At 40.2% G+C, this 12,945-nt stretch overlaps 1 protein-coding gene across 2 annotated transcripts in view; it reads left to right on the top strand.

The window, feature by feature from the left end:
- Window positions 1-12,945, top strand: part of SLC4A4 (solute carrier family 4 member 4) — a 345,525-nt gene that overhangs the window by 312,491 nt on the left and 20,089 nt on the right. For both annotated transcript variants that reach the window (XM_061192359.1, XM_061192360.1), the window contains exon 19: window positions 12,371-12,549. In XM_061192359.1, coding sequence (XP_061048342.1) covers window positions 12,371-12,549 — 179 coding nt within the window. The remainder of the gene's footprint in view (window positions 1-12,370; window positions 12,550-12,945) is intronic.

Below are 12,945 nucleotides of genomic sequence, written 5' to 3' on the forward strand. Positions count from 1 at the left end.
TGATATTCCTTCCCATATCATATTCTGTTAATACCCAGAGTTTATTGCTACCTGAATTTTACAATCCAATTAATTAGACATGGTCAATACTTTTAGAATTACAAACAAGTTTTCTTTTTTTTTTGTACTTTAGACCTTCCTTTTTGGAATATTTTTCATTAGACTGAATTATTTCCCTTAAACAGTACTAGTTTACCAGACTTTTGAAATTTTCTCCTGTGAGCGTCTTTGGGAGGTAAACTCTCTCATTTATGTTTGCCTGAAAATGTTTTTCTCACCCTCATTCTTGAAAGGTAGTTTCTCTGGATGTATAATTTAGGTTGAAAGCTATTTTTTTCCAGCATTTAGAATCTATTTTCAATTATTTTTGACTTCCATAAAAGTGAACTGTCAGTATAATTCTCATTGCTTTGTAAGTGATCATTCTTTTCTTTTGGATGCTGTAGCATTTTCTTTTTGTCTTTATTTTGGAGTTTTATTATAACTTGTGTAAGCACAGATTTCTTTTTATTATTATTGGATTACTGGGCTTCCTGACTCTTCCTGTCTTTTATCAATTATGGAATTTTGTAATTCTTTGACTCTTTCAATCTCTAATACATCCTTCTGGAATTACAAGTAGAATTTTATTGTACATCTCCATCTTGTGCCCCAATTCTACTAAACTGGTTTGTTTTGTTTTCACATTTACTATCTTTCAGTATCTGTGCTATATTTTGGATAATTTCTTCAGATCTTTCTACTAATTCTTTCTTCTGTTGGTTCTGTTCTACTACCAAACCACTCCACTGAATTTTTCCTTTCAAGAATTATAAATTTTTTTGTATTTAGAAGTTCTGTTTTGTTCTTTTCCAAATCTTCTGGTTCAGTTTTGATAGTCCCCTTCTTTATTATTCTTCCATATACTCTTTCTTATATATATATTTGCTGTCTTTGATTCTGAACTTTGTTTTCTCAGCTCTTACCTGTAGTGTCTTTCTTCCTCATGTATTTAGTGCTTTTCTTTAAAAATAAAAAAAATTTTTTAAAAAGTGAGCTAATAATCTTCCTATGAAATGCTTCAGAGCCTTCCAGAGATTTTATTTGCTTCTGAGAGATATAGGAGAGTCCAGCCAACCTGGGAACACTTTTTAAAAAATTTATTCCCATGAAAAAATCTTTTATTATGGAAAAGTTGTAAACATACACAAGAGAAGACAGAATAGTATAACTCAGTATTTATCGCCCAACTCTAACAATTAACAACTCCTGTCCAACCTTGTATCATTTAAATCTCCATGATCTTATCCCCTTCCTATAATACTTTGAAGTAAGTGTAGACAGCATTCCATATTATCCATAAATTTTGGACTATGTATTTCTAAAGATAAGATCTCTTTTGAAAAGCATGACCACAATACCATTATCAGTCTAAAAAAAGTTAACAAAATTCCTTAATATCATCAAAAATCCAGTCAATATTTAAATTTGCAAATGTGTCATACATATATTAAACTTTAAAAACACAATTTATTTGTTTAAATCAGGATCCAAATAAAGTTCAAACATTATCTTAAGTCTTTCATAAACTTTTATTTATTTATTTATTTATTTATTTATTTATTTACTTTAAAATTTTATTTATTTATCTTTGGCTGCATTGGGTCTCTGTTGCTGCGCACGGGCTTTCTCTAGTTGCGGCAAGCTGGGGCTACTCTTCATTGCGGCGCACGGGCTTCTCATTGCAGTGGCTTCTTTTGTTGCGGAGCTCGGGCTCTAGGCGCACGGGCTTCAGTAGTTGTGGCTCATGGGCTCTAGAGTGCAGGCTCAGTAGTTGTGGCACATGGGCTTATTTGCTCTGTGGCATGTGGGATCTTCCCGGCCCAGGGATCGAACCTGAGTCCCCTGCACTGGCAGGCAGATTCTTAACCACTGCGCCACCAGGGAAGCCCCTAAGTCTTTCATAAACTTTCAGTCCATAGATTCTCCCCTCCATCAATCTGTTTGTTTCCCCTTGTAATTTATTTGTTGAAGATATTCATGTTGATGAGTTATTTGTTGAAGATAACTCATGTTTCTTTGGGTTGACAGGGTTCAGATGGATACTCCTTGCTTGAGGTCTCTCCTGCAGTTGCAGTTAGATAGTGGCCAGGGCTGATGTCATCTGAAGGGTTGACCGGGCTGATTGTCCAAGGTGGTTTCTTCACTCACTCACATGTCTCACATACCTTGATATTCCCTGGTGTGTCTGCCTGCCTCTCTCTCTCTCTCTCTTCCCCCCTCCCTTTCCCTCTCCCTCTCCCTCTCCCTCTCCCTCTCCCTCTCCCTCTCCCTTTCCCCCTCCCTCTCCCTCTCCCCCCTCCCCCTCTCACCACATGGCATCTCATCCTCCAGGGTCTTTCCATGTGGTGCAGGCTTCTCACAGCATGGCAGTGGGTTATTTGCACTTACTACATGGCAGCTGACTTCCAAGAATTAAGAAGTGAAAAATTAGGCCATATCATGGTTACACCTGCAACTGGCACAGCTTTACTTCGTTACTTTGCCAGAGTCAGCTGGTCAAAATAGTCATAGGACCATCCTCCATTCAGGGAGATGAGGAAGGACTCCACTGTTTGACGGAGGAGTGGCAATTTTACATTGTAGGAAAATATGTGGGACAGGAGATATTTTCCCAGCCATTTTTGGAAAGTAAAATCTGCCACATCTGTACTGAAGAATTTGCAGTAGTCTTGACTGCTTCCCTAGAAGCTTGATGGAATATAGTTTCGATATTTTATGTCTATATCTATGCAGTTTTTGAGAGTGTGGTGGCAAGACATTCATAGAAGGCTAGGACTACTTCACACTACATTTTTAGCTTAAGGTTTTTCAGACTGCAGAGGTAATGTGAAGTCCAGCCCCAAACTCAGTTGTAGGTTTATGGTTAGGAATATCTTTGGAGAATCTTTTTTGTTGTTGTTGTTGTTGGTTTTTTTTTTTAAAGATTTATTGATTGATTGATTGATTGATTGATTGCTATGTTGGGTCTTCGTTTCTGTGCTAGGGCTTTCTCCAGTTGCGGCAAGTGGGGGCCACTCTTCATCGCGGTGCGCGGGCCTCTCACTATTGCGGCCTCTCTTGTTGCGGAGCACAGGCTCCAGACGCGCAGGCTCAGTAGTTGTGGCTCACGGGCCTAGTTGCTCCGCGGCATGTGGGATCCTCCCAGACCAGGGCTTGAACCCGTGTCCCCTGCATTAGCAGGCAGATTCTCAACCACTGCGCCACCAGGGAAGCCCTTTTCTGTTTTTTTAATGGCATTACATCTAGTGGCAAGGCCAAGAGAGGCATGTATCCCCACTGTCTCTCTCTGTAGGGTGTTTTTTCCCCCTAGTTTACCAAATGGGTATGCTGTGTTTAGAGTATCCTAGTTTTATTTCAGGGGGTGTCTCCCATCTATGCCCTTTCCCCCATATCCCTAGGATTGGTGTCCTGTCCCTAGAGTTCAGATGGTCATTCTACCCCATGCCTTACCCCGCCAAAGACTGGCATAGTCTTGCAGGGCAGGCCCAGGCCTCAAGGGTTTACTGACATTGTAGATTTACTCTTTCTTGTTGCCATTATTTTTTGTTTCCAGTTATTTCTCTTACTTTCTGGCAGATAAACCATGATTTCTGTGAGATATTTTCTGTATTTTGTTGAGCAGTTTTAGATGTTCTATACTGGGAGGAATTCAGTGTTGATTTACTTTTGAAAGGCTGGAAATAGATGTTGACTAATATATTTTATTCTGAAAAAGTTTGGAAACATATTCTTACTTTTGATATATAGTTGGTCAGATTTGCTATGTGTCCTTGAAGGCAAATGCCTATTCTTTTTGCTCATTAAGTTTTCTTACTAATAAAATTCAGAATTTCGAATTTAACAAATTTGGGGTTGATACAATATTGAAATTTTATTCTACTCCCTATAGAAAACATTAGAAAATCAAGGCATATTAGGATTTACCTCTTAAAATAGGAGTTGAATATATAAAAAATGTTTTTATCACTTTTGGAATTGCTTATTTGAAATCATTCCTTTGAATGACAGTAGTTATAGAATAAGTGCCAGTGTTTTGACACAAATCTAAAGATACCAGTGGGGATATCGTCATGAATCAAGGGCTTTTCACACTGGATATTGTTTTGTTCAAATTTCGTTAGGAAAAGAGGCTGTGGAATGTGAAAATTGGAGATTCTATCTAAAATTATTAAGGGCCCTGACTGCTATGAAATTGCTTCAAAAGAGAAACCTGACACAGTGAGAGAGATGGAGGCATTGTGATACTAAAAGCAGCATGTTTTTGGGTGGCATTGGCTTTGGCTCTGTGTCAGATGGCCCTGGCTGGCTGATTGCTCTGTTTGGGATGGGATCCACCTTTCCACTCTGCTGAGCAGCTCTATACTGATGAGGAACGCCAAGGCACTTGGCTTTTTTTGTCCATCAGTTTGGTTGGTTATGTCCCACATTATCCCTGCAGAGCACTCAAAAGCAAACCTGGTTCAGCAAGGTCATGACTTCTCCAAGGTCTTTCCCTGAGTCCTTGCAGAGGCAGGAAGAGAGTATGAGCTTCAGGCTTCAAAGCAAGGGATACTTCTCACAAGGGAAGTGATTTTAAGTGTTAAAGATAGGGTGCAGGAGGGAAAAACTGCTTGGAATCGGTATCCAGAAATAGATATTAGGTCGTTGTAGCAATAAATTTTCTCTGATAAACTCTATGGTAAAACACTTAATTTGAGTGTGTTTTCTTGGATAACTCCAAAATGTGCCCTGTTTTAATTTTTCCTTTCCATTTCTGCTATGATACCTTAGATTCAGTCCTTTTATCTCATGTCTAGACTGTTGTAATGGTTTAACCATGAGTTATCAATAATAACCAGTCTCCCTTGCTTCATTCCAAAAGCTGGAATATTTTTTTAAAGCATTTTTTTTTTATATGTCAGTCCTGTAGTTCTTAAACTTTTATACCTTGGCCCTCTAAACCATCTTCCCTTGAAGAATGTGCATTTGCCCTAGCTTGGAATTTAGGTCTCTTTGCGATATGATCTCACCCAAAATTTAAAATGATTCTTTCCACATACTATACAATGCCCTGGTCAAATGAACTGTTGTTTTTTCTTCACCTCGCAATTTCTTCTGCTGGTTATTCCAACTCTCCTCTCCACTCCTCAATGATTACCACCTCTCAGAATCATCCCCATCCTTTAAGATCCTCCAAATGTAAAAACTTGTCAGCATAGCCTTCACTTATGATGTAATTTCTATTGCTGTTGTTTTTGCTCTTACTTACTGTATTACTCTGTGGCATTGGTCACATAATGTCTTGCACAGTAGTTTTTTTGTGTAATTACCTTATCTTCTTTTCTGAGCCAAACGTTTTCAAGGCAAGGACCATGTTTTAGTCCTCTTTCCAGCTCTCGTGTGGCCCATCACAATGATTTCCATAAGGTAGACTTAGTAAATACATCTTGAAGAATTTTGTTATCTGTGGCCACATGGTTCTCAGAGCTGTTGCACCGTATGAGCTGGGTGATAACCGAAGAACCTGCCCGCCCATCTCCAGTTCTCATAGTGAGTGCTTATATTAGTCAAAGCCCTGTTTAGATGGCATCGCTGCGGGAAGATTTTGTGGGTTCACACTAGACGTAGTTAAACACTCTGTACTCTTGGGTGTCTTTTTCAAACCTCTTTGAATCTCTGTTTAAAATACATTATAATTTGTGTACAAATCTGTGTCCCCTCCCTTGGTGGGAGAAACTGTATCATGGTTCTCAGTGTCCCCATAAACCAGCTTGTTCTCTGAATCATGGGGGCTCCTAGCACGAATGTTTATTCTGTGTCTGTGCGTGTGTGTGTACTGCTCCTGACTCCTTTGTTATCATCTATTTATCAGACGTGAACTGTGAGGCTAACCTTTGTCTCTCATAGATTTTGATTTCTGTGGATTTATTCCTGAATGACCTTTGTTCTGTATTAACAAATCTTATACAATATCAAAAGGAAGTAAAGTTTCAGTTCCTATCCTTGTACTTAAAATAATCTCCAGTTTCAGAAAGTAGGACATTTTTGGGTTTATATCCATGAAGACAAGGACTTTTATAAACTTTAAAGGACATACTTAACCTTTTGAGTGCTTACTAAATCCTTGCTCTGTATGGAACACTTGTGTTAGATGTTGAAGATAAAAATTGTTCTAAGGTATGGTCTCTGCCCTGAAGGAGTTTAGTGGATTTCCCCTATTCACCACTCATATCCACCCCTAGGTTGAAAATGACCTTGCCTTCTTTGTGCCTTGTATCTTTCACGTACAATAAATTATTTGCTTCCACACCTGGCTTCAACTAATAACCTGTAAACCTCTTAAGGGCAGATATTCTTTCTTATTGTTTTATCTAACACAAGGCCTAGCATAGGTGTTCAATGAATGTTTATTTAAAAAATAGTTTTCCAAGCAAAGATAGGAGCAGATGCAAAGGCCCTGGGTGGGAAGCTTGGTGTATTGAAGAACAGATAACAGGTCAGTGTAACTGGAACCTTGGGGAATCAGTGATTCAAGATAAGGTCAGTGGGAGTGGGACCAGATCACCGTAAAACAAAGGCTCTCAACTTCAGCATTATTGTCGTTTTGCATAATTCTTTGTTGGTCATGACCGTCCTGTGTATTGTAGGCTATTTAGCAGCATCTCTGGCCTCTACTTACTAGATGCTAGTCGCACCCTTTCCCGCCAAGTTGTTACAACCAAAAATGTCTCCAGACATTGCCACGTGTCCCCTGGTGCGCAAAATAGTTCTGGGGAGAAACACCGATGTAGAACCTTAAGGATAATTTTACACTGCTTAGGTTTTATTCTAAGTGAAACAAGAAGCCACTGAAGGATTTTGGGCAGGGAAAGCAATGAGGAGAGTGGGTTGTCAGGGACAAGAATAAAGCAGGGGCTTCTGAGGCCAGAGCGGCATCGAGAGCCGAGGGTTGCTGAGTGGATGTGAAGGAAGCCTCAGAGTTTGAGCTGGACCTTGAAGGGACAGGATGGGTTTAAACAGAGGTCAAGATGCAGAAACAGTGCCAGTTTGAAGAGTGGCACATAATATGCAGGGCATGTTTAGGGAATGGTATCGTTTCAGGAACCCGTGAGGGCCCCCATCACAGGCTCAGATGCAGGAGACTCGGCGTGGGAAGCCAGGCTCGTGGGACCTGCTCCGTCCTGCTTGGGCCGCTCATCTCCCACTGGCCTCCCCTGCTTCCTCAGCATGCCAGCCTGGATGGATGGCATCAGAGCTGTACTTTAGACCCTCACTCTGGCAGCAGTAAGGACAGTTGGGAGAGGTACTAGAGAGGAGGAGAGGGTGGAGAGAGTGTCAGGCGGCTGCTGTGTAATCCGGGAGAGAGATGATCAGAGTCTGAAGAAGGCAAGAGGCAGTAGGGGGGAGGGGTGAGGAGCAAAAGATGTCACATGGCATTTTAGAAAAAATGCTGTTTTCTATATTTCTTACAGTATTATTTCCATTAAAAAGTGCCAAATATTTGAATATTATTTTCATTCCATTCTAATCTAGTTATTCAGACACTTGTAGCTAAAAGAGATACCTTAGAAGTGGCTCATTTTCATACATATAGGTTTGTTTTGCAGGAACAACTTCTCTAACATAACCATTTGCATTCTGGGGTCTTCATGGCAATAGTTGGGGCACCATGAATGTTTGAGCATAGCTTTTATCATTTTGTTCAACAAACATGTCTCCAGTGTTTACTGTGTGTAGGATACCATACTAGACATTGTAAGCCTTAAGCATTGAAATTAGGCAAAATAAATTCATTGTTTTCCCTCTTTGGACTCTCAGTCCCCTTAAAATCTCTCCCATCTGTCCTTTGTGTTTCCCCACTACTGTTCCTTTAGTTTGAACTGCATCATCTGAAGCCTGGATTATGGCAGCGTTGTCATGCTTGTCACCTCTGCCTCCAGTCCTGACCTCTTTCAACACGTCTTCTACAATCCAGCAGATCCCTCCTTCTAAACACAAATCTGATCACATCACTTGCCTGCTTAAAACCCTTCAGTTGCTTCCTATTGCTCTTATGCTAGAAAGAATTCCAAAGCCTTCAACAAAACATCAAAGTTCTTAACTTCTTTAGCCTTATTTTCCACCTTTCCCATCTCCTCCTAAGCACCAACTCTATTTAATTTTCTCAAAATGGTAGCTCATTTGCCTGTTATTTTCCCCTGCATCTCCATATCTTGTCTCCCAGCTGGTTATGGCTTACGTTTTAGGACTCAGCTTAGATACCACCTCCTATGCAAACTATCCTTGACCTTGGGCTGAGTTGAGTGCCCCTCCTGGGTGCTCACCCCTGCTGTAGACCTTTAACACTGTGGTACTGAGAATGCCTATTGATTTGTCCAGCTCTACTACTACTCTGTAAGCAACTTGAGGGCAAGGACTGTGTCATTAACTATAATTTTATTTCTAGGATCTAGCAGAGTGCCATGGAACAGATGAATTAACATGCAATCATTTATCCAGTGAACATTTATCTAGTGTCCGCTCTGTAGCGGGCACAGTGCCATGTGCTGGAGTTTCAGTGGTGGACAGAAACGCACATGGTCCCTGTCCTGAGGGAGAGAGGCATCATCCCAGTAATCATGCAAAATGTGACATTGCAAATGTGTCTGGTACCGCGAAAGACGAGGGATGGTCCTTTAAGAGTCTATAAGAGACGGTTTGACCTAGTCCCGAGGTGCTGGGAGTTCCAAGGTGGTGGCACTTACACTGAGATCTCACACAACAGTAGGATTAGCTGAGTGAGACTGGGTGGGAAGAGGAACACAGGATGGCACAGGAGTCACTGTATATGAACAGGCTTTATAAGAGGCGGTAACCTGGCAGGAATGAATGACCAAAATAATCCAGTGTGGCTGCAGTGAGAGAGGGAGGGTTGAGTCTGGAGAGGGAGCTCTGCAGAGGCAAATCAGGCAGCACCTTCAGGTCAAGTTGATAATTTTCCCTTCCTTTTAAGAGCATCAAGTAGTCTCAGCGTGGTTGAGGGAAAGGAAGACCTTTTGAAGGGAGTGATGTCAAGAGGCAGAGTAATTATGTGTCTGTAATTATTTTGTCCCAGAACTTTTACTTATTCTGGTGGTTTTGCGGTTACCTTTGTATTCTACTTTCTAAAATCCTCATTCCACCTTCTTTGGTATTATGCGGCCCCTTTTTGCTAGTCTCCAGGTTATCTAGCTCAAACTTGTTTTACTTGAAATAGTTTAAGAACGCATGCAGGTGGCTCGGGGTAACATGCATGACTTTGCTGCAGTCAGTCTTCTTTTGACCCGTTGATCTGGCCAGTGTGCACATCCTTAGGTTATTAACAGTTTCCTTGGTGACAAGATTTGGGGATCCTGCCCATTGATTACCATGTTGGTACCTCTAATATGGTCTTGAGTGATTTAGTCTAAATAAGGCTTGAAACTGTGGTATTTCCAGATGTTGTTCACCTCCCCTCTTCCCCCTCCAAAAGATTCACATTTCTACCGATTAACAAATAAGTTTTAATTTTTTGTGTAGCTAATGAAGAGTTTATAGTTGCCACTCAAGAATGTATACATGGTATTTGTCATTCACTTTTTAATTAATTGAGCATTGACTATGCATCATGTACTCTGCTTAGGTATTCAGGATACAGTCTAGCTCCTCATGTTACCTACAGTCTGATATCAAAGACAGATAAGCACATCTACAATTTCAAAACAGTGTGATGAGTGCTGTGATAGAGGAAAGTGTAAAGTGATAGACAGGGGAACATAAAGGAGGAGATCTAACCTAACTAAACTCACCTATCTCACCTGGGCTGAGGAAGGAAAAACTACCAGAAAAAAAAAAAAAAAGGCTGATCTAAGTCTTAAAGATGAGTAGGACTGGGCCAAGGAAAGAAGGAAAAGAGAGGTTATTCCAGGGAGGGATGCTATATGGGCAAAGACACAAAAGGCATTAGTGAGTAAGACATATTCAAGGAATTGCATATGGTTGAAAGTGGCCGTGATATAGGATCCAAGTAGGGCAGAGGTCAAAGCTGAGGCTGCAGATGTAAACAGAGGCCAGATCATGAATGGCCAACACATCCACAGGCAGGAGTGAGCAAATCCTGTATGCTCCACCTTAAGGAAGAGCCAGAATCCACCCACTTCTTGCTATGTTCACTGGTACCACCCTGGTTCTAACCATGACAGTCTCTTGCATGGGTCATGGCACCAGCCTCCTAACTGGTTGCTGTTTTCTTCAGTCTGTTCCTAACCCAGCAGCCGTGGTATTTAGGACATAAGCAGGTCATCTCGTTCTTCCCTTTAAAACCCTACAGTGGCTTCCGACAGTACTCTGAGTACAAGTCCAACTTCTCATAGTTCTCTTTAGTGCTTCCTGCTGTTTTAGATACTGTGTAGTTTACTTATTTATGTTGTTTATTGTTGTCTCTGTCAGTAGAATGTAAGCTCCATGAGCTCAGGAATTGTTGTCTGTTTTATTTGCAAATATGTCACTAACATCCAAGCCTGTGCTGGTTACGAGGTTGGCAGTCAGAATTTGCTGAAAGAATGAATGACTGAGACCCCACACGTAGCAGGATATTCACCTCATTAGTCACTACTGAACAAGTTATTTCAGTTCATCCTCACCTTGGCCCCCTTTCTGCTGCCTTAACCCACTCCCAGTTCAAACCCTTATGCTTTCAAACCATTTGTACTGCAGTGAACTGGTTTTCTGAATATGTATCCACCTATTTGTCTCTCAAGGAGATTTTCATTCTTAGCCAAGCCTGGACTAAGTAAAAATATGCTTTTCTTTCTTGTGTCAGCTGCGATGAGTTCTCTGAGAACATGATTAGACCCATGTGTGCCAGCCAGGGGTGAAATCGTGGCATTTCAGTGAGAAGAGAGCAGCGTTCTGAGTAACTGTAACAGGATCTGAATGATAACAGTCACCGGGTTCCTAGTGTAAAGACCATTCTCATGTTTTTAAAGCCAACCTCTCTGCTTCCTCAGATTGGTCGTGCCCAGCCTCTTGGCGCTGCTGCTTCCATGCTGTGAAAATGCACTGCTCTGTTTTCTCAGGCTCCATAGGGATATTAGGTATTTGATTTCTTCATAAATAGAGCAGAGAAATACAACCAGAGAATAACATTGTGGACACATTGAACAATATTTATTTAGTGAGTAAAAGAGCTAGACCTTTTGTTACATTGTCTGCTCTTCCAGTCAGTAAATGTTATTGTGACTATCTGGCAATGTTTGAAATCAGCCTATTCTTATTAAGGGGGTACAATTACCTTAATTATAATGTTTCATAGGTTGTTAAACAATTATTTTCATATACTATTAAGGGTGAGAAAGGGTCTTCTATGTACTTTTTTGTCTTTATTTTTTTAATTGAAGTGTCGTTGATTTACAATGTTGTGTTAGTTTCAGGTGTACAGCAGAGTGATTCAGTTTTTTATAATTTATATGTATTTTTTATATATACTTGTATATGTATTCTTATTTATATATATATATAAATCTATTCTTTTTCAGATTCTTTTCCATTATAGGTTATTATAAGATATTGAATATAGTTCCCTGTGCTATACAATAGACCCTTGTTGGTTCTCTATTTTATGTAGTAGCATGTATATGTTAATCCCAAACTCCTAATTCCCCACCCCCCTTTGCCCTTTGGTAACCATAAATTTGTTTTCTATATCTGTGAGTCCATTTCTGTTTTGAAAATGAGTTCATTGGTATCATTTTTTTAGATTTCACATATAAGTGTTAAGGTTGCTTTTCTTAAGGTTGCTTTCACATCATTAGTCTACATGTGCTGAATACTGTCTGGGTGAACAGCATATTGCTAGTCAAGCAGAGAAGGCATCATGCCTGTTTTTAAGGTACCTATCCTGTTTATGTTAAAAACAACCAGTATTACTATTGCTACTGTCACCATTTATTGAGCTTCTACTCTGTAACTATCACTGCCATTTAAGTTCCTACAAGGTGATTTGCCTCAATTACTTCATTGAAGGATGTCAGTAACTCTTCAAGGTAGTTCTATATCTCCATTGTTCCAGTTATGTAATTGGATGCAGAGAAGATAATTAACAATAAGCAAATAATAAACTGTGACTTAAATCAAGCTAGAGGAGGTGTATCATGTGGCAGCTTTGCGTTTAATTGTTAGGGGGATAGTATGAGGAAGATAAAGTCTCATTCAAGGACCTCATCTTCTGGTAGGTATGTGTATCAAGCAAAGCGGATTGGTTTCTTTGGGTAATCTTAACTCCCATCTGGAAATATGACTAGATAGCAGTATGAGTGCTTTCTTCACATGGTTTTGTGACCTCTTGCTACAGAAAGGAGCTGGATATCACCTGGATCTCTTTTGGGTGGCCATCCTCATGGTGGTGTGCTCCTTCATGGCCCTTCCGTGGTACGTGGCTGCTACTGTCATCTCCATTGCTCACATCGACAGTTTGAAGATGGAGACAGAGACTTCTGCACCTGGAGAACAACCAAAATTCCTAGGAGTGAGGTGTGTTACGTCAGAGAAAAATGGATCCATAAAACATACCATGCTCACATCTGTGTGTCATTCAGAAGGAAACGGACAAATGTGGAGGAGAAAGGGCTGGTGATGAATAATTTATTCCTGTACTTGATGTTCTAGAAAGGACTAAATTTTCATGTGAAAGAGTCTTCCATAATTTCTGGAGTTCACTTTTTATCTTACATACATTTCCTTTGATTACCAGCAGACTAAATTATGCAGAGTAAAAACGCAGACAGGTCATTCATTTTCTTCAACATGCAAGTCATTTTAGTGCTGTGGTACATACTCTATCACAATCATATATATATAGCCAGACCCTTTAATTTTTCAGCTCTATTGAGACTCCCTAAAACTCTTGAGTCTGCTTATGATTCTCAA

The sequence above is a fragment of the Eubalaena glacialis genome, chromosome 5 (genome assembly GCF_028564815.1).
Source record: "Eubalaena glacialis isolate mEubGla1 chromosome 5, mEubGla1.1.hap2.+ XY, whole genome shotgun sequence".
Lineage (NCBI taxonomy): Eukaryota > Metazoa > Chordata > Mammalia > Artiodactyla > Balaenidae > Eubalaena > Eubalaena glacialis.